We start from the raw sequence: 26,668 nt of genomic DNA on the forward strand, positions 1-26,668 counted from the left end.
GTGTGTGTGTGTGCGGGATCTCCAGCAGCAGCACTCAAGGTTTGCTGGCGTCGGAGGAGTGGATGGGATAGGAAGGAGGGGAAAAAAACCCCATCCTGACCAAAAAGCCTGCTCGTCTGGGAAAAGGAGTGTTACCTCGAGAGCAGAGTTGTTTGCACCGTCTCTTCTCTCCTCTCGTCGATTTATTTTATTTTTTTGGCATAAAGGGATTCTGTCGGGGTGGAGTGGCGAAACATCGGCGACATCGGTGTTTATTTCCTCTAGTTGAGCTGCAGCGGGTAACCAGTCGGACGAGGCTTACTTGTGTTACCTAGCCGTTTGGAAAACAAGGTGCCCTGGCTGGCTCCTCACACCGCTGAAAATCCGACCAGATAGTGGCCGCCACACGGAGCTGCGGCACGGTGAGTAGCGGCTGCTCCACATTATCTCTCCTCCCTGAGCTTTTCTTTTTGTGTTGTTATGCAGGCGGAGCAGGGGTTGCACGGCCACAGCTCCCCTTTTGTGTGTGCTTTTTTAGTCATGTCTGGAGGACGTTGCAGGGGCAGATAATGGCCATGACGATGAAGGAGATTCCCAGGGAGTGGTACTCAGTCGGACTGGCCGTGCAATGTGTGTTATCATAGCCGCCCCCCCTCCCTCCTCCTCGCCACCTCCACCAGCAACAACCACCCGAAGTGTAATTCCAAAGCCATAATAGTGCTTTGTCCGCTGGATAGTCTGACACAAGGTCAGCGATAAGGAGGCAGAAGCGAGTGAGCTCACTAATGGTTAGGATTGACTGGATGGATGTGCCATGTGTTCACCTGGATATTACTCCCTGTGTGTGTGTGTGTGTGTGTGTGTGTGTGTGTGTGTGTGTGCAAACTTTATGGTACATACAGCTGTGGCATTTCTTGAGGGTGTAATTTGCTCTGTGCGCGTGACTCACACTGGGCCTTTAACGGGCTACTTTGGGTCGAGTGAAAATAAACAGATCAGCCACTGTAGACCGAGCGAGATGGAATAACAGCCATTGGTTTAATTCGGCCTGTTGCCCCGCGCAGGTAAATGCCAACGCAATTAGGCCACATCGCAGTTTGCCAGTTAGGTCCTAAAAGGTAATGAGCTCATAACGGATGATGCCGTTATGACATCATAGACACAGCACCCCAGGCTGTCGGTGAGTGGTCTCCACCGCAGGCACTGCTGCGAAATGACTGAGGGGAAAGTGGCACCACGAGGGCTTCAAGAATCAGGATGCGAACCCTTTCATCGGTTCTTCTTGCTGACAGTTTCTTATGAAACATGGACTTCGTGTGAAATCAGTCAAGTGCAAATATTCCAGCACTTTAATAGAAGCCCATTAAACTACACAGCTGACCACCCTAAATGCACAATGAATGCATGTGTGGTGTCAACTTCCTGTTTGTGCACAAACTGACTGGAGTCCAGAAACCCTATAGGCCCAGTTTGATTTTAATCTTTATTTTAACTCTACACATTGATTACACACATGGGTACACTTAACTTTTTCAGTCAGGTACTCAGGTGAGTACCAGTGGATGTCGATACATAGAAGGTGTTAATAAACACAATCTACCTCAGTGCCTTCCTCACAGTCCTCTGCTTCAGCTTCCTGCATGGTACATGATGAGGGTGCATCTCTCAATCCCTGGTTGAGTCTCTGATTGGCTGTCTCCATCCACAGGTCAACAGCTGGCTTTGGGTGGAATGACTCTGTGGTCATCGTTTGCAGCTGAACATGCATCAGGGCTGTGAGACGAGTGTGCAAAAGACAAGATCTGTGCTTTTTTTATCATGTTGGGATATGTTGGGAATCCCCTCTCACATGCTGCGCTGCTCAAAGGCAGTGTGAACCACCTTGTTGATGTTTACTGTTTGGACCGAGTTATACAGAGAGAACGCCGCCAAGCGTTTTCATGCTTCGTTTAAGTGCATCGGTTCCCTTACAGTGGAGCCTCTGTCAAGTTGCAAGTAGGCCTCATACTTCTGAAGAATGGTGCACATCGTTGCAAGGTCTTGTATTTCCTGAGGCAAGTTTGAGGGATCAAAAACTAAAAAATGATCACACTACTAAAGAGAGTCGTATCTGATTTCAAACTTTTCAGTTAAACCCCTGAATGAAATTAGTCTTGATCCTGTCAGCATCAGCATTAGAAGCAGTGTGTGTCCTGCAGGGGCCCTCACCCTCAAACAAGTGTCAACTTTTCCTTCTGAAACCTATTTTAGTTTTAAAGTTTCTACCCTCATAGTTTCTAGTTTCAGAAAGGAGATTCCAGTCTCTTCAGCCAGCCCGTTCAGCATGGCAGTATATTGTACTCCACCTTTTTGTAAATAAAACTGCAGCAGCTTGACAACGGAGCTATTAAATGTCTCGCAGTAAGGAACCATGCAATCAGCTGATTTTACCAGCGCACCCGTTATCTGCACCCCTGATTACATAAAGCCACACAAGCCCTTTTAATACTTGCTTTTAATATTGGGATAGTGCATCTCACACCCATGTTTAAATATTTAATCAGCAGTGGTGGAAGAAGAGCACCAATACAACAATGTGAAATTAAATTACAAGTAAAAGTCATCTATGTATGTGCCAAAGTATAAGCTGCAAAATATACTTCAAGTATCACAAGCAAAATGCATTTATTAAATGCATCAACCCACAAGTAGCATTTTATTGCTGTGGCTGGTTGAGGTGGAGCTAGATTTAATATACAGGTAGTTTAGTGGTTTTCAACCTGGGGGTCAGGCCCCTCCAAAAGGTCACAAGATAAATCTCAGGGGTTATGACATGATTAATGAGGTAGGAACAAAGAAAAGCAGGAAAGTTCTGCTATGCAAATGTCTGTTCATTTTTTGGACTCTTGGGCTTTGGGTGAAATAAATTGGATAATTGGTTAGCTTTGTACTGAATCTGGTACAAAGGGGCTCCAGCAGGAGCAGCTGCAGCTGGAAGGTCTTCACGTCAAATAAAGAACCGACTGTTCAAACTGTAAATGGAGAGCGAATCTGTCTATAGTGTTCGTTAGTGTGACTGAACAGTTGTCGAGTTCAAAGAACTTGTTTTCTCAAGTTCAGTGAACTTTGCTTTTGCATTTTCAAGAGTCATGCAATGGCACTGTAAGTAATCCATCAATTAAGTTCATTTAACTCACAATCCTAAGGCAGCAGGGGAACTTACATTTTTAAGTTGAACCGGCTTCAGTTGATCCACATTGTATTAACTAGCTGCCAGAAAAACAGAAAAACAGTTTCCCCCTGAAATGTAGTGGAGTAGAGCCTAGAAACACGCATGTACCATTTTGAGATGCTTGTGCAGCTCTACAGTATTTAAGTAGACGGATTTGGTTTAGAAAGTGAAAAATAAAATAACAAAGATAACAAAAGTAAATAATAAAATGTTGGCCTGATGTCAGAGGACGTGTGGATTTTAGTAGCTCAGTTTAAGGAGGCTTGTTCTGTCTGTGTTTTAATAAACACTCTTAACCAACAGCCACCTTTGAGTAATTCTCTCTCTGGATGACACCATGAGAAACGCCGGCTTCTTTTCATGCAGTGTAAATGAAAACGCTGATCTCCCAGGCCACTCTTTGACACACTAGTTTATTGTAGTTGAACATTAATCTTTTGGAGTTTCTTCAGCAGACTTATACTTCACCACGCAGCACCTCTTCACCACATTTCCTCTCTGATTCAACCGGCCGCACCCCACCTCACTAAACTGTCATAAATGTCATAAAACTCAATATAGAAGCGCTTTAATGACTCACACCTAGACCCGTCATTAAATAGCCATGCAGGCCTAATAACTGAGCCATTACTGTAAAGGCAATCCACTGTGAATTATCAATGGGCCTCTGCCAACATACAAATCTAATGCTGAAACCATCAATGAAATATGGGCCACTGGATTCATTCATTTTGGGATTAGTGGTATATTTTGGATATTAAAATGGTCTGTGCTTGTTTTCACTCACTTTATTCCAGCACTGCATCATTATTCAGTTGTACTAATCATTTACAATGCTTGGACCGTAATTTTACTCTCTACAGTGTACAACAGAAACACACAGTATTGATAAGATGCATGTCCACAGCCATGACACCACGAACCTGTCCACGAGTCATGTCAGTTTATTAGGCAGTAGTGGAAAGTAACTAAGTACATTTACTCAAGTGCTGTGCTCGAGTACAATTTTGTATTTTGCATTTCTGTTTCATGCCACTTTATGCTGCTACTGCACTGCATTTCAAAGGGGAAATGTTGTACTTTTTACTCCACTACTTTGATCTGACGGTTGTATTTTCTAGTTACTGAAGAAAAAAAAAGAATATACATTGAAAAAACATGATGCGCTTATAAAATACAATACAAAACTCCTTAGAAGAAAGCAGTGTCTGGGGCTCCTGGTTTGATTTCTATAATGTTTTGAGGCCCAAAGAGGTAAAATGATCAAATATTTCACAAGAAGCAAAGATAGGCGATATAATTAAAGAAAAAAAGACTACAAATTTGTACAGCAGGACTTTGATTTTCCTCTTTCCTCTCCCATTAATCATCTTCACGGCAGCTGATATTTATCTTGTGACTCTTTGTGTGGGGGGCCTGACCTGTAGATTAACTGTATATAAAGTAGCTGAAACTAGCTCCACCTCACGCAGCTGCAACAGCAAAGTGCTGCTTATTCACAGAGACATTAATGAACAATCTAATAATGTCAGACTTTATCAGTCACAGGGGTAATTTTCACACTTGTATCAGGACATTTTGCTGATAATAATTGTGTACATTTTCTCAAGTGGACTTTTGAATGCATTATTTTTTTTAGTTGTAATCAGATATTTTTATACTGTTTACTGACATTTTTACTTGTGATTCTTCAAAGATGTACATTACAGCTCCCTTTAAAATGGGCTGAAATGTAAGAGTAAAGTCTTATGATCGAGAACTGTTTGAACGCTGATAAATTTCATGCAACACTTAGTCAAATATTTTGTGCCTCTGTGTGTGTTTACACTGGTCGTCATTTGAGCAGTTCCATACAGGAGCACCTTCCGATGAGAAGTGAGATTAATGTCACGGTTGCTTGGTTTCATTAGAAGAGGCTTGTTTATGTTCGTTCAGTGTCATTGTCCTGAGGAGACCCTGCACCCATACGCCAGGTTTACACAAGTTCACTTTACTGAAATGAATCACATCTGCTGGACTGTTTTCTACCCCATTAATGCCTCACAGTTTACACACGTCGGTAGCAAAAGGTAGCCAGGGCGGACTTTGTGAATAAGCGCTCTCCTTTCATGAAGATATATTCCATAATTAACCCATGGTGGCCCTTTAAGTAGAAGCTGCACCCTGATTATTGAATTCATTTTCAATTCCCCGCCACGCTCTTTGTTCTCGGCAACTCTCACGCTTTCAGAGTTTGAAACGGGCAAGAGATGCTGAACAGCTGAAAGAAGAATATTAGCCGAAGTGAGTCTAAGTGTGTGTCATCCTTTGAGGTCAGTTCAGCGCTCAGACACGTGTGAATGTGGGCACGGAGGTCCGCTTTCTGAAATCCACCCATGTCCGTGGCCGACGGCTTTTCTTTCAAAGAAACCGGGAAAAAACACCTTTCACCAAACGTTTTGCTTACAGCATGATCTTAGGAACAGTGAACTCCTCGTCCATACAAAAAACGTGGAATCCACCAGTATATACTAATGAGTCTAACATACTAGAACTGGCCAGGAATTAATAATCAGTGCCCGTCATAACACGTAGAAGCAGGCAATCTGTTGCTTTTGACTCAATCATTCAGCTTTTTTTAAAATGTTCTGAGGCTTTAAACATACATTAAAGTGAATTATCCTAAATCTTTTTAATTAACACCAAGTAAACAGATTTTTTTTAAATGTTTTGATGAATGCATACAGTATGCCTGCTTGAAATTCAAACGACAGTTGTAACAGCTGCAGGTAGTGAAGCCTGCGTCTCTGACTGTTAGAGAATATGTTAAAGTGAATCATTGGAATGAGCAAACTAAAGCTCCAGCTTTAAAGTGATACTTCTCGCAAAGCCAGTCTTTTCAGCATGAAACATTCAACCCCTGGAGACTTGAAAGGTGGCTGCAAAGCGTAGTCGTTCGCTTCTTCACAGAGAACCAAAGAGTCACTCTTATTGTAATTGAGTCCATCATATCCAGAGTATATAAAAAAAAACATCCACACAAGCTTCTCCAACATGTCCTGCAGTGTGATCATTTCATCCAAACAGACGTGCTGTGTTTTTGCTTCCTTGTTTGTTTGACTTCTCATCATCGGTAACTGGTTGGGTCCTGGCCCTGTCACTCAAACAGGTGTTTATTCTATATAACCAACAGGCAGCTATGTGAGGCTTACCACCTGATTACATTATGTTCACCTCTTTATTCTCATCACTTTCTTGTCAAACAACATGTTGATTTTCCTTCAGTCTGTGAAATTCTGGATTCTGTCTAATATATTCTGTTTAACATTTAAAAGTTGAATAATTCATGTAATACACTGGCAGCTGCAGTGCCGTTAAAGTATGGCGACGTTTAAGTGACTACATTTACTTGGTTTGGACTTTGAGAAATGTCGTCATCATGGTTAAAGCTGCATTAACTGATGTTTTTTGTTCACTTGGGGGCAGCTGAACAAGCTTGTCAGCAGACATGGGGCAACATTATGCTGCATTCATGCAATGTGAAGAGCCAGAAAGCATCCCGTCGTTCTGACATTCAGGATTTGAAGTCTGCAAACTTTGCTGTCACATAATTTAGATAGTAGCTAGCTGACTATTTTAGCTCTGTTACACATCTGGTGTGATTTGTTAGCAGGTGAAACCAGACAGAAGGAAACAATGTACAGCTTCCTCTAAATTAATTAATTATACGTGTGTGTTAATATTGGAGTTTACTTAGATTTAAGCACAGTGATTGAAGCTTTGCAGCCATTTTACCAAAGTTTCTTCTTTCCTGGGATACAACCCTCATTCCTCAAAGGTTGGGGAGCTGTGTCAATCAAAAATAAAACAATGTGATAATTTGCTAATCCTTCCAAACAGCACAAAGACAGTATATTTAATGTTTCATCAGCTTAATTGATTTTTGTAAATATCTGCTTATTCTGAATTTGATGCAGCAACACGTTTCAAACAAGTTGGGTCAGGAGCAACCAAAGACTGGGAAAGTTGTGGAACGCTCCAAAAACACCTGTTTGGATCATTCCACAGGTAAACAGGTCGATTGGTAACAGGTGATAGTATCATGCTTGGGTTTGAAAGGAGCATCCTGGAAAAGCTCAGTCGTTCACAACCAAGGATAGAGCGAGGTTCACCACTTGACTGTATAGAGGATGTAACTACGTGAGCTCAGGAGCACTTTGTAAAAATGTTTGTTTGCAAATGACTGCATTCATTTTTTCATTCAGTTTTACACAGATCCCAGCTTTTTTCAGTCAGGGTTTTGTCCCTGAAAATTACAACTTGGAGGCTGATGTGAATTTGGTTGTTTGTGGTTACAGTCTTAAGGAAGATGTGAGTGCTGCAACCGTGGTGCTTGTTGTCGCAAGTTTAACACATTACCTCCACACCTTCACCTTTTTCAACAGCACGACTTCCTGCACTGGCGCTGAACATTAGCACTGGATGGTAAATCATGTGCGATGCCTGTGGATACTGGGAATGTGATTGCTGAAAACATGCTGAGCATAAGGATGCGCAGCAAAGGAGTGGCTTTCTGCTGTCCACATTATGAATGCAATGTAACCCACATGAGGCCAGGCTGGCCACAGTCAGTCATTATTCGCTACTCATAAGATGGATTTGGGGTTGAGTGTAACTTTAAATTAATAAGAAAAGTATCTCTCTGTTATTCACACTGTCAGTGATCCTGCCTGTTTTACACCTAAATTAATTAAAATGCAGCTAAACAATACCAAGCAGTTTATTTCTTTACAGCTCTCGCAGAGACGTGAGCTCACATCCACAGGTGGAGGTTAAAAATGTCAATTGTTTTCTAAGACAAATAATAAGTGATTAGTTTTTAATGTAAGAATAGAGCTGATTGGATCAGCATCACTACAAAGTGGAGGTATTGATTATTTGACATCACACAATGTGGCAATCACTCGAGCTGCTTTCCCACAGCACAGAAAGGCCCGGCCTGTAATCTCCAAACTCATCTTTGAAGAGTGTTCATTGATGTAATAACTGTGCATTCAAGTCATCCATTGAGCTAAGTGTGTAATTCAGCTCTTTAAGCTTTTTGGAGTTTTGTCACAATTTCTTGCCATTAAAAAAGTCTGGGGTTTGGAATAGGTAGCGAAGTGGCTGCTTTCATTGATGGCAGATTACATAACATCCGATAATAATAAAAAAAAGCCTTTTAAACCCCTCTGAAGTCTTAATGCAAGAAAGACACACGAGTGGATGCTCTTTATATGCCAGATGCAATTAAAAACGATAGACCTTATGCATTTTGTATGATAAATAAGAGTTTTAAAGTGCTAAAAACACCTTTAATGAGCTGGAGAATTAAGAAACTGGTAGTTATTGGTTTTTGTCAAGTGTCTCTACAGAACACTGAACACTAGTGGCAGATTGTGTACAAGAGATGCTTAGGGCGTGTATTTCAGATGGCCTTTTTGTGGCCATTATGACAGACAAGATTAAAAAAAATGGGTAACTGTTGAGTTTGAAATGTCAGTAGTAAGTAATTTATTTCTCTTAATTGACACATATAGTCCATAATGTATCCGATCAGTGCCATTCACTGTCAACAGACAGGGTCTTGAGTGATGAAGTCAGAGGTACACAGCTCTACTTAGAGCTTTTTAATAAAGCTTTAAGTAGTGTATTACAGCAGTCTTTGACAGAGCACCAAGAGGCAGAGGCAGTGCAGATATTATGGCAATGTGACATTAGATGTAAGCAGCACCTCCACCCTGTCCATCCTGTGAGATCCACACTGACCTACAAGTCGGCACTGCAGCTGCCTCCTCTTGCTCATATGAAGACATGCTTCATGTCAAAATGTTTGAATAAGTTGGAATTGGCTCTTTAGTAATGTGTCCAACAGGGCTGCACCTCTGTGCTCAGTATGCAGTGGTGGAATTTAAGTACCTTTCCTCAAGTACTCTGCTGATTTACCTGCTCTTTTACACTTCAGAGGGGGGTATGGTACTTTTTGTTTGAACACATTTATTTGACAGTTATTGTTGCCAGTTCCTTTGTATATTATGATATATATACACATTCTTTTGGAAGGCTGTAGCTGTAATTGAGGACACTGAGGTCACGTCCTTGGTATTTACTCAGGGAAGTTGGGGTTTTAGCAGCCTGGAGGTGCGATTTTACATTCTACCATGAATAATTTACACAGTGTGGGCATTTTCTAGGTTGACTAAACTGAATATATTCAAATGTGACTAATTTGCCAAAGTGAAAGGATTCAGAATATCCCCACTGGGATTTTATCAGCAGTGTCTGGAAGGCTTTGAAACAGCATTTAGACTTTTGAGTTGGGAATTTAAATAGACAAAAAATATAAATTGATGAGTCAAATTGGAGTTTTAGAGCTGGTGATCGGGGGCATGAATCTTGTACTCTAAATCCTCACTGCAGCCCTTATATTGAGTTTATTAATCATGATTGTTATTGATTAAACTACCTAAAGGTGGCTACATGAGTTAGCTGGAAGTGGCTCCACTTCCAGCAGCTACAACACCACAATTCTGCTGCTCACTGAATGCATAGTGAGTACTTTATTTTTAACACTTAAGTACTTTTTGCTGATAATAAAATATTTTCCTGCTGGACGTTTGCATCAAGTCTTATTTATAGGGTGATATTTTGTTTAAAGAGTGCAAATACTTCCTCTGCCCCTAACAGCATGTGCTTTACAGTCACCTTATCAATGCACAATGGAGTTAGCTTATGCTTGTTAGGCCATGTTGAGGGAACACATGGCCAAGCCCTCAGGCTGGTTTAACAAAGAGCGGAATAAAAATGAGGCTCATTTAATGATGAATTAAACAAGCTATACACAAATAGGGATATCAATTAAATTTGTCTATTTTTTAAAATAGTTATTTTGATATTTTAACCCTTTAAAGCACACCAGACACTAAGTGCAGTTCAGGGTGACCATGAGCTGGCTTTACTCTCCTTTACATCCCATAACTCGGCAAACTTTGTGACATAGGAAGCGTTTAAAGGCTCGCGCGCCACATGGCACGCTGTTGATAGGCTTTTAAAGGCCTTCCACCATGTTCACCTTTCACATGGATTCCTCGCGACGTGTTTCAACGGTCTCGGCGGTTGACTGGTCGTGGTTCGGTCACGACAAATGACAGGGTGAGGCTGTCTGTCGTCGTAGTCGGGGGTGGGTGGGTGCGTGGTGGTGGTGGTGGTAGGGGGGCAGTGACATCCATCGCCCATGATGTAGCGCCGTGTTTTAACACAGTGGACGCAAGTTACCTCGGATACCGCAAATATTTAGTTTCTTCGCTCCGCTCCGCCGTAAACAGCTGTTTGGCCGTCATTGGCGGACGCGGGTGTCAAGCGAGCCCGGTCCGTGTGGCAATTGGTTCAGATGAAGTTTTCTGCAGATCGGTGGAAGCCCAACCAGGAAGAGGACACACATCTCGCAGGCAGCGCCGCCGACCGTCCTCTCTCCACTCCTCCCCAGCTCTCCCAGTTCACGGAGCTCTGCCATCGCACCAGTCCGGCGTCCTTCTCTCTCTCGCTCCCCCCTCTGCGCCCCCTCCTCCGCTTTTACCCGCAGATTTGTTCGACGGTTCCCCCGGCTGGCAGGAGGAAGCGTGTCGGCGAGCCGTAAGTTACCACCTCTCCATTTATTTTTTTATTTATTTTTATTTTTCATTTCGCCCCGAATGTTTGAAGTTGCCCAGCCGTCCAGAGAGGAGCGCAGAACCCATTTTTCGCTTCGTGCACCAGAAGCGATACGCGGGGCTGCTGCTACGTGCCATATCCTCCCAGGTCCTCCACCAGGACCGGGATCGGAACAGCCGCCGCGTCGGTAATGAGGAATCCGGTTAGAAAAATGTGATCAGGAGGGGTGACTGCCCTTTATTTTGCTTGGTGTGTGTGTGTGTATTCGGGTAGCACACCCCCCCCCCCCCCCTCCTCCCATCTACAGCCCATATTTAGAGCCTGACTGGCTACTTCAGATGGGCAAGCTACGTCGAGCCGTACTGTATCCCATCACACTGTATACCTCGGCCACTGGACGTGTATATTTACACATGCAGTATGAATTAAGATATGCACGTATGCGCAGCGGACGGTGTTGTAGATCAGGCTCGGGGCTGCGGTGCAAGTCTTGGGCGAAAACATAACAAAACAACAACAACAATTTAAAAAGCAGTGATCTAATGTTTCAGATTGTTGCGATCTTTTATTTGCTCTTCATCGACCCCCGCGTGCCAGCGCCTCGCGCCCTGCCTGTCACCAGCGGTGGCGTGGAAAATGTAAAATAAGAGCCTTGTCAATCGGATCCGATGGGGCCACGTTACCCGGCCGGTTATTTATTTTTGATGCGTGTTTTGCCGATGTTCTGGCTCTACCTGGAAGTTGGGAGGGAGAAACCTTTAACAGCCACGCGGGCGAGGTATTAATTAGAGGGGCAATGTTGGGTGATGAGTCGTTGGTGGTCGTGGCAGGCTCAGCCAGTGTTACCAAGGGATCTGGAGCAGAGATGGAGTTGTTTTTTTCTGCAAGGTGTGTTGCATGTTGCTTATTGGTTGAATAACGTGGTGGTTTTGTGGACCTTTTGGGCTTGACGCCTTAAAATGAAGCCACTTCCTGTGAATTGAGGCTTTTAGAGAGCAGCTCCACCAAGAAGTGATTTGTCCCTCTCAGATCTGTCTTCTCTGAAGGGGTGTAGAGGCTTGAAGAGGTATTCAGTATTTTGCAAGAATAAACAGAACAAGAAAAGAGGAAGGTGTGCATTTTAATAACTGCTCAAGGGAGGGTGGTCTGTATTTGTTGCCAGATCAGGGGATGGTTCAACTTTTTCTCATTTCACTCATGCCATTCACTCTGCTGCAAATACACTGCAGAGCTGAAGTCCATAAGAGCCGAGAGAGCCGGCGCCTGGGCCCAGTTCACTCTTTCAGGGGCTGTTGTGGCCTAATTGTGTAGCAGCTCTTTATGAAAGCTGTATTTTCACTGTATTCTTATGTTTGCTGTAGGTATATTACTTTGAGATATAGAGGGCAGGGTGTTGCAGTTATTTTTTGAGTCAGGGGGTCCAAAGAAAATATTAATAAGGATATGATGGTTGGTTTTCATATAAAATAAAAAAAAATGTATAAATGTATGATTCATCCCACCTCCACACTCCAGAAACTTTCATACAGTCCCTTATAGAAAAAACGACACTTCATTTTAACTCCCCTGTGCAGCATTTATAAACAGTATATAAACATGTGTTTCTGAATGCCTTTGTTAGCAACTACATATATTCATCACTGGCCCATAAACAGCTAATAAATGCTTGATGACAGAGTATAACATAGTTTTAAAAACAAATAATAACATCTTCAGTAGTTTTAAACACATTTATAAGTAGTTGTATACCTGCTATACATGTTTGTATGTGTATTTATGGAAATATCCTATTATTTTGTTGGGTTACAGATGTGTCTACTTATGGATAGTTATGGATAGTTCATATGAGGAGTTATAGTTAGCAAAGATGTAAAGAAACACTTACAGTGTCCGTATATCTGTTCGCAACTATGTTATAGTGTGCTATAAACCACTTAATGGTTGTTCATGTGCTGTTTATATATGCCAGATAAAGCTTTGCCATAAAGATGATCAGTTATCTCTAACAGACTTTGTTCTCTCTCTTCCATTTGATAATTTTATGACATGCTCAGTAGTCATTTACTGTGAGATATGTGGGGTTTTGTCTATTTATAGCATGCTTATAGTTGAATTTGGAGGCTAGTGATGGTTGCTTTAGCTGTACCTGCGGTTTCACAGAATTAAAAAAGATGAGAGTTGTCTATAGATCTATTTGTATGTCCTAATTCAGCTGAATCATTATTCAGACTCACCTGCTGCTGTTTTACACGCATCGTCTCCAGAGTCTTGGGAGATCCTTCAAGTCTTATAAAAAAGCATCCCGGTGTGCGCGGTGTTTGATGCTCTGAAAGGAGCTGATGATCTGTTTTCTAACCAATTAGAGACAGAGCGCGGGGTCATTGATCTTCCCGTAAATGTGAGATTACTTCCTGAGGATCTCCGGGCCTAACTGTGTTTAAAGAGCCAAATTGCCGCTTGGCCAGAACGCTGCTGCATGTGATAATACCTCACAGGTTATTTCCTCTGCTGTTTCCCCACCTACGCGTCTCAGCGGTGAACAGCAAGTGCTGGTGGAAAATCATGATGAAAGTTCACATTAGCCCACAAATACAGGCAGTGATGGTTGAGCTAATTTAGATTATTCATCTGACAGATTGTGGGACAGAATTTCAATAGTTTTTTTGAATTTCTCTTAATATTTTGGTTTGAAGTTTGTCGTTCTGGTGTTGAATTTCAGTCTCAGCCGGCAAGGTCACACTGCAAAACAGATTACATCTTGTCTGAGAAGCACGGCCTGGAGTTAGCTGTCCTGTGACAGGGCAAAGACTGAGGGACGTGTCACCTGATGTTGTCATTCATTAACATCTTCGCACTGTTTCTGAAAGGATCACAAAAACATTGCATTGTCTTTTTCTTTCGTTTTAAGATGTTAAAACTTTTTGCCATGTTTAAATAAGGGTTTTCTGAGATGAAGGATAATAAAGAAATTCTGTTAAATACTGTAACACTGTGGAAAGAGGTTGATGTTCAGGAGTTATGCTTAATCTTAATTAACCCTGGAGCTAAACTTGTATTGGCTATTCGCAGGATCACTCTGACATTTCAGTCTTGGACCGCGTTCACGCTGCACAAGCCCAGTCAGATTGGGGCAGACAGAATCAAACATGTTTGAAAAATCTTGTCTGGCTTTGACTGTAAATGAGTTGTTAGATGGGCCAAAATCTCCGGTCTTGAATGAGTTCACGTTACAAGAATATCTGCCTCAGCCACCAGGCCTCTCAGCGCCTCACACAGCGGTGCTAGTCTGAACAGATGCCCTGGCCTGGAAGTCTTCAACCACAGCTCCACCAGACTATAAAGGAAGGAATCTCTGTCTGTCTGTCTGTCTGTCCTTCGATTTTCTCAACTACTGTTCATCCAATCCACTCCACGCTTGGTGGGTGGGTTGATGAGGATCTGAGGAAGTGCAGTGTCCAGTGTGAGTAGTTTGGATGGCCGATAACCGCTAAACAATTGAGAATTACTACATTTTGATGGAGAGTTTCTGTTCTTTACGGCGCTGGTTTAGCAGCCCAGGAAGGTCAGTTGTAAATCATCTCACGTGATGCTACTCAGCAAATCAAGTCTGTGCATTCCGATAAGCATTGTGACTTGAGTCTGTGAGTGAAATACACACACACAGGCGAGAGATGAGGCAAGAGGTGACAGTAAAAGTAATTTCAACTGGCATGCTCCAAAAAGAGAAACTGAACTTTTAATCAAGAATGGACAGACCCATTCTTCCCACATAAAAAAGGCCCACCTAAAAAAATCTATATCAGTTTACGTCTACACTGTATTTTAAATATTTTATCATCAGACTCTTTTGACAAATATAGTGATTTTTACCTCGTAAAACACAGGAGTTGCTGGTCTGCTGCTGCCTTGATGAGTTAGTTTGTTTGTGTAATTGCGTGACTTCGGTGAATCCGAACTATGTCTTTAAAGCACCAACGTCACAAAACAGCACAAAACAAACTAAATGATCGAGGCAGAAATAGATCAGCAAGTCCCGTGTTGTGCGAGGTAAAATTATTGTTTTTGTCAAAGGAGTCTGGTGGCTTTGAAGAGAGCGTAGATGGATATAATAGCTTCAGTTCCCCGTCAGAAAAGGCTGTCTGAAGGCAGGGTAGAGCGGTGAAAATGTTCTAAAAACTTTTTTTAGGGGGCTAAAATGCATTTTGTTCCTGCCCCCGTTGACAGCAGTACATCGCTTAGCTCCCATCCTGGTACTGCGGCTGCTATCTACCTATCCATGTGTCATAAAAGTTGGGACAGGAGCAACAACAGACTGGGAAAGTTGTGGAATGCCTCAAAAACACCTGTTGAACATTCCACAGGTAAACAGGTTGATTGGTAACAGGTGATAGTATCATGATTGGGTATGAAAGGAGCATCCTGGAAAGGCTCAGTCGTTCACAAGCAATTCTAATATTATTATAATATTATTGAAATGCTATTGAATCATACTTTGTTCATTTGATTTGAGTCAGTTGTTGACTACATGCAGACTAATACAAATACTAGGGTACCTCAGTATACAGTAAATGGCACTGACTCAGTTATAACCTGGGGTAGTTGGCTAGCTTCTGCATGAATTCATGATTTTTATCAATAGTATTGATACAGTGTAGCAGTAAAGATTTCATTCAGTCACTGTTATGTGTGGATGAAAAGATTCTTCGTTTTCTGTGGCAAGGCTTTTCTTTCAGCATCTCCCACAAATGCTCTTAACTGGAGTCTATAATCACTTTTTTTAAAGGCATATTTTGTCATTTTTAATGCATGGAAATGATTGTACGTTTTGCTTTTTGGTGTCTGCAGTGTGTCTTTGGCTCATTCTCAGTCAATTAAATGGCATTTAACAAAGAAGCAAAAATAACAATAACGACTATTAATAATTTAGGCGTTGTGCACGTTGTGGGTACCTCGATAAACTGTATAAAACTGATGATGTATTCCAATATTATGATGTTGTTAGTGATGCACTGAGGCTCATGCATTTGTCTAAAACTTTGGGTCTGGAACTGCTGTGTTTAGAACGGTGGGGCCTCTTCGGCTCTGCAGGCCGGTAATATTGAGAAAGCAACTGGAGGCCGAGCAATCAGCTTGCTTGCACAGCACTAGAACAGAGTGAATTGGAAAAAGTTTGTAATAAAACATGCTGAGATGTTTTTTCTGGTGATAAACCAATAGTTATGTGATTAATATAAGACTTAATTAGAGAAAGGAAAACTTTGACTTCACAATGTCAGCCCCTTTCCACTCTTTAAGATAAGATAAGATAGACTTTATTAATTTTCAGCCGGGGAAATGTTGGTATTACAGCAGCAGGTAATAGCAGTTGGAAAAAACTAGCAACAGAAATAAAGAAATATAAAATACAAAATAAAAGCTGACTATATATATATGTACATTTATACAAATGACTATATAAAAGAAAAATAGCCCCCAAGAATTATAAGAATTTCCTTAAAAATATACTACCAAAAATACTATGGAATTTCACAGATTTTGCACACAACGGTGGGCAAGGTCACTACAGTATTTATGATATTGCAAATCATCATCATCATCACCATTAACATGATGAGAACAGAGACACAAACTGCAAATATGCATGTCTATAGTCTTTAAAGGGTAAGGGCACCTTCTAGAACCCTCTCTCCCAGCATGAAATGTTGAAAAAGTCCAAGAAAGGAGTGAGAGAACAACAACTGGTTGCACAACAACATATACTAACACATAATAGGAATCTGAAAGGCATGTACAAGCTGCATTTGAGCAGAAAAAGCATTTTTTTTTACACACAGTATGAACATTGTGGGAAAAATAACCCGTATTACCATCATATGCCAGCCAGAATCTGTGTACGGTGAAAAAAATGATGTAGTGTGTATGTAGTTCTTCTTTCAGGGGAAATTCATTAACCGATTATTAGCTAATTATGAGGAGTAATGGGGTAGGACAAGAGGCTCTTGTGAGTTGGGAAAGAAAAACCCTCCATTCAATTTACCAAAGGAAAGCTGAAGGAAGGAAAATGTGTATTTGTGTTTTCTGCAGTTTTTTTTTTCTTTTTTTGCAGGTTTTATTGCAAATTGCGTTTTTAAACGTTCATCCTCTTCATCATCAAGTTCACCCATCTCGTGAAGCAGACAGTAAATCTTTATGACCCGAGCTCCAGCGCAAAAACACACCGCTTTACCTTTTCCCTAAACACTGGAGCAAAGTCATGGTCTGTGTGTGGGCATGATTTAAAAACCAGCTGCTTTAACATAAAAAGTACATGAGTCATTGTTTGCTTGTTTATATTGCAGTTTCACAATGAGCTCAGGGAGTGTTTTTACAAATACTCCCTTGCTACTGGTTTGTTGCAAATTGAGTTTAATAGCTAAATGGTTTTAAAATGATCTTCGGAAGCACAGTATGTTGTGTTATAGATGTATGCATGAGATGCCCTCTCTCTACATAATATGGACATTTAGACATTGATTTTAGCCAGCAAATTCGCCTGGTTTAAACACTGCAGGCATTCAGCTGGCTTGTGTGTTTGTCATGTTTTCCTCAGTCAAGTTAATATTGTAGTAAGGCCTTTTTGTCCTTTTTCCTTTCAGAATAAACACCCAGACTAAACAATTGGCCTTAACAAGCTGTTATTTGCAGGCTTTGTGCAGACTAGGTGATAAGGCAAAGAGTGCAGTGAATGAATGACAGAGAGCATCAATTTCTTCTATGCTGCATAAAACACACACACAAACCAGCTATGATGACAGGATCTCAAACAGACATATAATAGCCGGATCTCGCCATATGATCAAATACATTCAGTCACAAAACCATGCAGCTGAATTGACTCATCATTAAGCGTCTTTATGTGCTGCATCAGATGTCGTTTTGTTTAAATCTAAACTGAAGGCTTATGTAGGATAATCAATGTCTTTGTACTCTTGTGTCTTGTCAGCTCTGTTTGTTTGAAATAATGGTAATGGTCCCTATGTGGTCCATAGTACACCTTATACCGCTCACTGAGTGAGTGTCAGCATGGCCAAAACTGTGGTGCCTTCTGATCTGAACGTCTTCTGTTTGGTTTTAAGAAACAAAAGTTATGAAGCTGTTGTAAGATGTTCAACATGTTTGGAGCTGAACCAGCTCTCTGTGGACCCAATTAAAAGCTTTGTTTGTAAGTAGCGTTGACTACTGTACAGATCACTGGTTGTTGTTCTGTCGATTGTGAACACTGTAAGCACATGGTGAAACTAGGACAAACTGTAATTTTTACCACTTGTCGGTCTCTTATTTCTAGGCCCCGTGGAGAAGCATGTGATGACTCACGCAAGGCAGAAGGGTTCCCTTAGGCACAGCGACGGCAGTGCTGATTGGTGGGACAACTGCCCTCTTTGGCCACATGGTGGCACTATGGACGGCGCCCAGCCTGAGCGCTCACTACGATTCGGGAGGACAAAGAAAATAAGTGAGGTCATGAAACAAAGGAAAGACCCGGCCAAGAGGATGAGTGACAAGAGAAGGAGGACTGAAAAGTCACATCAGAACAGAAAACTCGACCGGAGGCGTGACAAGAAACGGGACAGGAAGTCGTATCCTTTACGGGGGAGGGCTGGGGTTTCAGATGGGGAGGGGCTCAGCTGCCATGTCCTTCTTACCCGTTTGGAGGAAGGCGTCCATGAAGAGGAAAGTTCTGAAGACGGGGAGCATAGGGATGCACGCCGAGATTTATCTCTCAAACCCAAACCTAAAAAAGGGAAAGGCAGCGAACGAAAACAGAAGTCGTTACCAAAAACGAAATCAAAGTCAAACCGCCCTCGTCATGGTGAGTGTGTTCATGTCCCTCAACCTCGCAAGCGCAGACTGGCCTCTCTAAATGCTGAGGCGGTGAACAGTCTGCTGCTCGAAAGAGCCACTGACCCTCAGCCGGCAGCCAAACAGGCCCGGAGACAGGAAGAGCCCACGAATGGAGGGATGTCCCTGGATGCAGATTCAACCAGGAGCGGCGTCCCTGGAGGTCTGAAGGCTTCACGGGGGAATATCAGCAGAGCCTCCGTGTCTCACAAACTTGAACTGTGCCAAAGCTCGAAGCAGGCCAAGAAGGCCAAAGCCAAACGAGAGGCGAGCGGGGGGATGAGTCAGGAGAGTCTGGACGCCCCCGCCCCCAGAAGATTGGCTGGACTCAACGCCGCAGCCCTGCTGAAGTTAACCAGCTCCTCCGCTACCAGTAAGCAGCGAGTAAAGGCCGCACCCACAGCTACTATCACATCAGACTGCAAGGCTCCTGCTGCGGCCTCAACCCCGAAACAGCACTCCAGAGTCAAACACAAGGGGCGCTCACAAAAGCAGAAGGGGAAAAAGGTCGCTGCGCAGCACAGTGGCTGCACAGCCTGCAAGAAGAAGGCGGACTTTGAGCCCAAAGTGGAGTGGGAGACCGGCGGCTGCACCCATCGACTGACCAAACCTGGCTACCAGTCACGCAGCATGCTAGCGTACCCGCTAAAGCAAGTGAAGGAAGAGCAGCTGGAGACTGAACTGAGCCCGTACTACTGCTGTCCCCCAGAGGGCTCAGTGGAATACTGCCACCGCCTGGCCTTTTTCCTGGGCCAGCAGCCCTACGGAGAATCCGACGATCAGCCACTTAACTCAGCCATGCCCCCTGTGAAGCGCGAGTGCCTCGTAACCTCACCGTCCCTGACGCATTCCCACCCGCACACAGCCCTGACCCTCAGCCCCCACCCCTGCCTCTGCACGGCTGACCACTGCTTCTCCAGCTACTACGTCCACATCGCCCACCCGACACACACTGGAACGACGTCAGCAAACCTGGCCTCGCAACCTCTGAACTTTGCACCCTCCAGTTTATGCCATAACAGGATGACTGGCTCCAAGCTGCTGGGTCCACGGATGTCTCACGCCTCGGGGCTGGCCCACCCCGCCTACTGCAACTCGGTGGCTTCGCCCTGTTACAGTGACGCCTGCGGGATCAGTGGCTACACCTACAGAGCCATGCCTCCCGTCACCAGCAGGGGTTGCTCTTTCAGCACAGGATGCACCGGATGCACGCACAGCATCAAAACAGGTGAGTGGGAAATGGAGATAGTTGATCGGCGAAGCATTTCAGCTCATTCAAAATCAGAAAGTTACCAAGGGAGGCAAGTGGGTAAAGTCAATCTCACATTAACCAGCAATCCCTTCGTTTTTATGTCACTTCTTTGAATTGATATGGCTGTTATTATGAAAGAGGCCATTATCCCGATGTTGTATGTGGATCAGGTTATTACATAAAACACTTAAGAGTTCTTTGTTGTTGAATGTGTGCCTCAGGCTAGTTGTGTGCCCCACCCAACAAGTGTGAACATTTCTGTTTTTTGTTGTCTTTATTTGTCGGTATGAGCTTTGAAAGTGTCCACAGCTTTAGGCTTCTGAATCAGATCCCTCTTGATAAGGAGCTCTGGGCTCATATGCAACGCTTTCCATAACAATTGGGTTATATCTAGTTTGATTAACAAGATAAAAGAAGCAGGTTTGTTTTTAAGCTGATTTACAATGGGACCTTGCAAGTTGCTCATTTTAAAGTTAATGTAACTTTTGCTGAACAGCAGCAACTGAACCGGCAACTTTCAGCTTGCTAATATTAGCTACCATAGATTCTGGACATACCAGACCAAGTTAGGCTGTAGCAGCAAAACCCCTGAGTGTGTTGAACTGAACAAAAACGCTTTTTATTGCGTATGAATGAAACATTTCATCTGTGAGAGAAAGATTGTGTTATTTTGTCTTACAAATGTTACACCTTCTAACTTTAAGTACAAACTTTTTTTGCTTACTTGCTGTATTATTTTAAAGTGTGACTTTTACCCTTCACTTTTTCAGAGGGTTACTCCTCCCCTCAGGGTGACCACAGCCCCTCCCTTCTGGTTCCTCCCTCCCTGCCCATGTCCAGCTGCCCTCTATCCAGTGTGCCCACTTCCACCCAGACTAAACCCCACCTGCTGACACCCCTGTCGGGGCGAGACCAGCCCCAGGCCAGGTTAAAGCTGGCCAGAGACTGCCCGCAGAGCGCCAAGCCCTCCAACGGCTCCCTGCCCGTGGGACGCACACGGCTTCCCCAGAAGCAGCCGTCGCCCTTACCAAGCCTCAGCGGCGCCAAACAGAAGAGAGTCAGCCGCAGACGTGCCACCAACGGTTGGCGGCCTGTTGGAATACCTACAGAGAGGGAGGTCTTTATTGCGGTAGGTTATTTGTGAGTGTGTAGTGAAGATGAGCAGGAGATTAGAGAGCTGGTTGTCTCTCTAGTGAGACTTTTTCTCCTGTATTCCACTCCCTGATAATACCCTGCCACTGGAAACCTTAGCATCCATGCAGCTGCCTGGCAGAAACAAGAAAAAAAAAAGCTCTTTGGGGGAAAGATAATTGTGTTTTGACCACACAGCTTTATGTGGCAGATCCCTTTTTGTCTTTATAATGAGAATTATATCTGCCCTTGTCGGTGTGTATGCGGCCATGTGTGTGTCTCAGGGAGAGGATGAGACGGCCCTGCGGCAGTGTTATGAAGGAGTCGAGAGGGATGGTGAAGTGATACATGTCAGAGACACTGTGCTGCTACGATCAGGCCCCAGGAAGAAATCCCTCCCATATGTTGCCAAGATATCAGCGCTGTGGGAGGACCCCAAAACAGGTAAAGTAGAGGAGGAGGAGGAGATCAGGAATAGATATTATGGTTTTTGTGCATGGATGGATGCAGGAAGGGACATATGGTGTAACATGTGTGTACATGTGTCTCAATTTGCCTCCTCAGGAGAGCTGATGATGAGTCTTTTCTGGTACTACCGACCTGAGCACACCCAGGGAGGCCGAGATCCCAGCACACACTGTGAGGTGAGGCTCACTTTAACTTGCCCACTGGTTAAATGACAGGTTTGCAGGGGAACAGTAGCAGCATGCTGAAAAACTGCATGTGTCCCCTCTTAAAAACAAGTCATTGAGGTAAATGAATGTGTGATGTGTTCAGCTACTGGATAGACCAATGGAAAACATTCGTTTTATATGATTATTTTAATGAACATACAATGATTAACTAGTTAGTAACTAGTAATAAATTAACTAGTGCTACGCATACCATTTTTAAAACTCAACTCAGTACTATGAAATGTGATACCATCCTGTTTTTCTTCACAATGAATTATTTTATTGGTTTTTATCTCATGTAGACATTTATTTTCTGCTGCGGTGTGAATGAGCAGACAGCCAGTCACATAACGGGATAAAAAAGTGAAATTGCCATTGGAAAAGGTGGCAATGTAAAACACAAAGAGACTTTGGAGTGAAATAAAAATGAGCTGCAGTAAACTCTTTTATTGTGAAAAGAAGCAGGATGTAAAACCATTTATAACAACAAGCTGATTTTAAACAATTTATTAGAAATTGTCACGTCTTCATGGTTTAATTCTCTATTTTGACCAGATATATTTGTATACTGTCATTTATTTATTTAATGTTGACCTTTGGCTTTTTACAGAAAGTATTGGGATTTGATTTTTTACCCAGGCACAGCCAGCATAGTGACTGAACAGTAGCTGTACAGTATATCCAGGCAATGGCAGCCCCACCATACTGAAAGACACACTTTGACAGTTGTGATGAAGTTTGCCACGTTCAGAGCCCAACGTGAGAATAGATCATTTTCAGTTCATTTACTTAAAAATATAGCGACATTTATTGTTGCCATTGCTTATATAGTGTTTTAGAAACAACTGAAAGTTGTGCCAGAAAAGGCGAGAAGGTGTGTTTGAATGTGGGAGGAACGATTAATTCCTCAAATCCAGGGGAGTGCTGTCATTCACATGACTTGCATCACATATTTATCGGTGCTCTGTAATGGAAATGTTGTCATTATCAGTTATTTGTTCGTTATAAGTGAGTGCTAATGCATAATGAGGTCTTGATGTACGCATGAGGTGAACAAAACCTCGCCTCTGTGCACACATCGAGACAGTCCCTGCTGCTGGAGACATCACACGTGTTTGTCTAAGCAGCCCAGAAATGGTTGATAGTTGTTTAGCCTTTTGGTGTAACCACAACGCCAAAATGATGATATCTCTGCCACCTCAGTGTTGCACAAACAAAGAGTTAGAGAAAAGAGCAATTTCACTGTTCCTCCTCACAGTGGATGTCTAGCATGTGTCGAGCAGAGCAGGATTTGTGTGTGTGTGTGGTGGCACTTGGGCTACAAACGCAGTGCCACTGTCCTATCGCACATGAACAATTACTGTGCTCCCAGTTGAAAAGTGTTGTCATTTCTTCAGTCTTCAGCCAGCACAATAGAACACACTCGTGTCGATGTGACATTGGTACACCCACTGTGGTTTCAGAATGAGATTTTCGCCTCTCGGCATCAGGATGAAAATAGTGTGGCCTGCATAGAAGACAGATGCTACGTTCTCCCACTAGCCCAGTACTGTAGGTAAGTACTCACACACACACACACACACACACACACAGAAGTACACCTCAGCGATAATCATTAGCAGGAAGTCTTTTTAAAAGGATCGCAGTCGTTCCTTTTAATTAACACCTGAGCTGAGCTTCTGAGATATGTGGAAGTCTGATATCTGGCTTTCTTATCGCACATCGCTGACACTGCAGCTGTTAATGAAACCTTGAGAACGCCAGGCCGTGCACAATTGCCTTGACATCATTTTCATTCATCTGTTTTGAGTTCGGCTGCTTGTTATTTTCAAATAAAAGTACAGTAGCTCAAAGATACATTTGATTTGTGTTTGATTTCTCTGCAGCTAGAAGAGACAGAGTATCACCTTTTGATTTTTTTCCCCCTCTTTGTGTGTTTCCGGGTAGATTTTGTGCCTTGGTGAAGCGGCGTGCTGAAGGCGCTCCGCCTGGCAGCGCCAGCATGGTGCCCTGCCGCCCCGACTTCGCCCCCCCTTCCCACCGCTGTGTGCCCACAGACGTCGACCCCGAGCTGGTGTATCTCTGCAGGCACGTCTACGACTTCCGCTACGGACGCATCCTAAAGAACCTGCAGTAGAGGGTAGAGGGGGTGACACAACCATGAATTAATCATAACGTGGCTCCCCCTCCTGCGCAGAGGTGGGGGGTTGCCGAAGGACTGGACACCCCTGTGTTTTCTGCTGGGGAATGCTCGTGATCAGAGGGAAGGAGGACGATGGGGAGGGGCCGGTTTTGGAGAGGACAGATGAAGCAAAAAGTGTTTGTGACACATTATGAAGCACAGATCCCTTTAGGTGACTACAGAGGGGTTACAGTGTGATAGATCAATCCATCTCAGTCAGAGCACCAATATCTCCTTTTTGGAAGAGCCAGGAAGGGAGAGTTCATTCATCAGCTCGGAGTTTTCAGCCTCCACAGCACTCTGAGGTTGCATGGAGGCTTGCGTGCCCTCGCCTGCCAGGAACGCCAGACTGAACCGGGCTACTGTCAGGACCACGTTTCCCCCAAAGCATCTTAGCACAACAATCATGTTTGTTCCATTTGTAAGCCAGTGGCTCAGGAATGGTCCGGCGCTGAGGTGCTTCCCGGGGAACACAAGCCTGCGCTGTCAGCCCAATGTTAACGGTGTTCAGCCAGCCAGGGTGAAGGAGCAGCTAATGGAGAGTGTCGTCTTATTTCTCCTGATTTGAGTTCGTCTCACTTGTGTGTGTGTGTGTGTGAAAGCAGCGAGTGGGAGAGCGAGTGTTGTCGGTGTGGATAAATGGATAAATGTGGGTATGTGTGGTGGTTTTTTTAGGAGGCTTTCAGGCAATCAAACCAAACAAGCAGCTTTAGAGGAAGCGGAGCCCCCCCCCCGTGCCACACTGACAGATACATTTTCATCTCGCGCGATGCTCTGCGCAAACTAAATATACTGTACCTGAAGGGGACGTGTGAGACGGATCTTTGTCTACCAAACCGTGCTCGAGAGCAGGGCCTCTTTAACTGCGGGTCAGGACACTAAAACCAATTTGATTAGCGGACACACACGTGACAAAAGAAGGTGGATTTCCAAACTAGCTTCCTTGTCAGCCACAGTTCTAGCTTGAAGAAGCCTCGCGAGGCCTCTTGAGAGGCTCTTCAAATGTCAATTAGAGAGAGCCTTTACTGAGGAGGTGAGACGCTCCTCAGCCCTGTGAAGGATTATCAAGACGAGGGCCATCGCTCTGTGTTTTTTGTTTGTTTTTCCCCATATTGTTCACCTTCTCTTTTCCCTGTGACTTGCCTTATGACTTGCAGGTAGAGCTTTAGGCAGCTAGTCTCACCACATACAGCTCGGTAAAAGCGGTAAAACGGGTGTACTGTAGTCCCCAAGAAAAAGGATTTTGTTGGCGATTGAGTGACTGTCTGACTGTCTGACGGCTGTGACTTTATCACTGGACAAAATGCACTGGTTCAGGGCTGCAGCTAATGGCTGCTTTTCATTGTCGATTAATCGTTTTGTCAATGAAAAGCGGCAGAATAGTGAAAAACGCACCTGTATGCTTCCCATAGCTAAGATGACGTGTTCAGTCGTCTTGTTCTGTTCAGCCAACCGTCCAAAACCCAAAGAGATTCAGTTAAAATGATTTTCCAGCTATCAAGACTGTTTCCTATCAACTTTCAGTCAGTGGCCAAATGAATGAGCAGACTCACGGTCGCAGCTCTGCGTTGGTTAGAAACACAGTGCACTCCTCTTGTCGTCGGCCTGCCGGGCTCTAGCTGCTAGCGTTACATCCTGAAGCCTCGCGGTGTCTCCATTTTGCCCGTTCTGATTCTACATCCGCACCGATCTTTCTCCTCCTCCCTCTCCTCCCCCTGAAGATAAACCAAAGGATGTCACACAAGCCACAGTCCCCGTCTCCTCCTTGCACTTCTTCTCCTTGTCAGCACTTCTGCCCCCGTTCCCTTATTATATTGCACTAATCCATTCCCTAATTACAACAAACGTGTGTAACTTTTTTTTTTTTTGGTTCCAGCTACTAATATCTTACCAGGGGGAACATGCTGTGTATCATTTATGTGTGTGTGTGTGTGTGTGTATGTGTGTGTGTGTGTGTGTGTGTTTCGTAGAGAAGGAAACAGTAAGGCTGTCATGGCTGCTTTTGTCAGTGCAAACTGTATATTTCTATTCTTTCACCAGTAGAGGAGTCGGCCAGCGTGTTCGCCGTGTTATCTGATACACAACCTGTTCAGTCCCATGGAATATATACAGTACACATATATATTACTAGAGTCATTCCATTTTGATTTTCCAGTCAGCTCTGACATACATAAAAATATACAGTATATATATAAATATATATATGTATGTATCCACACTGTTAATGTGATAAGATTTGAAAAAGGCATCTGGATGGAGGCCTGACGCGCTGTGTGGACAAACGTAGCACCATGTTAGATGTGTATTTGGATTGAAAGCGTAGGGGTGTGTGTGTGTGTGTGTGTGTGTGTGTGTGTGTGTGGGTGTGGGTGGGTGGGTGATTGGTTGGGTGGGTGTAGTGCGAGGCTGTGTGGGAGGGGGGTTTGATACTTAATTGAGTTGTGGTGGGTTTCATGCCACACTTATTCATTGCCTTTAAACCTGCAAGTGTTGTACTGTCACTCAGAAAACGAGTAGTGTCGGAGTGTGTGTACCTTTTTAAGAATATAAAGAGTACCCGATAGCTTTCCTCCAAGCAAACGCCCTGATTTTCAACATTGGATAAGCCGGAAAATGTTTTCAACACTCTAAAGCCATCTTTAACTTTTTCTCTATTTGAGCAGCGTCCTGATCCAAAACTAATCTAAACCTGA

General features: G+C 43.6%; 1 protein-coding gene across 2 annotated transcripts; it reads left to right on the forward strand.

The window, feature by feature from the left end:
• The first annotated feature begins 269 nt into the window (after positions 1 to 269).
• Positions 270 to 26,319, forward strand: LOC121622015 (bromo adjacent homology domain-containing 1 protein). 2 transcript variants are annotated; one of them, XM_041958787.1, is made up of 7 exons: positions 270 to 401; positions 18,183 to 19,964; positions 20,759 to 21,117; positions 21,404 to 21,563; positions 21,684 to 21,763; positions 23,257 to 23,348; positions 23,741 to 26,319. In XM_041958787.1, the coding sequence occupies exons 2-7, from the start codon at positions 18,203 to 18,205 to the stop codon at positions 23,928 to 23,930; spliced, it is 2,643 nt and encodes an 880-aa protein (XP_041814721.1). In that variant the 5' UTR covers positions 270 to 401; positions 18,183 to 18,202; the 3' UTR covers positions 23,931 to 26,319. The 2 variants fall into 2 exon arrangements, with proteins under 2 accessions (XP_041814721.1, XP_041814723.1); XM_041958789.1 differs by lacking the exon at positions 270 to 401 and adding an exon at positions 10,649 to 10,840.
• The last annotated feature ends 349 nt before the right edge of the window (positions 26,320 to 26,668 follow it).

The sequence above is a fragment of the Chelmon rostratus genome, chromosome 18 (genome assembly GCF_017976325.1).
Source record: "Chelmon rostratus isolate fCheRos1 chromosome 18, fCheRos1.pri, whole genome shotgun sequence".
NCBI classification, from domain to species: Eukaryota; Metazoa; Chordata; class Actinopteri; order Chaetodontiformes; family Chaetodontidae; genus Chelmon; species Chelmon rostratus.

Excerpts from the sequence above, each read along its gene's own strand:
- LOC121622015 (XM_041958787.1), top strand. The coding sequence starts at position 18,203 with ATGACTCACGCAAGGCAGAAGGGTTCCCTTAGGCACAGCGACGGCAGT. Across the intron at positions 19,965-20,758 it reads CACGCACAGCATCAAAACAG|AGGGTTACTCCTCCCCTCAG; the intron begins GTGAGTGGGAAA and ends TCACTTTTTCAG. Across the intron at positions 21,764-23,256 it reads ATCCCAGCACACACTGTGAG|AATGAGATTTTCGCCTCTCG; the intron begins GTGAGGCTCACT and ends CTGTGGTTTCAG.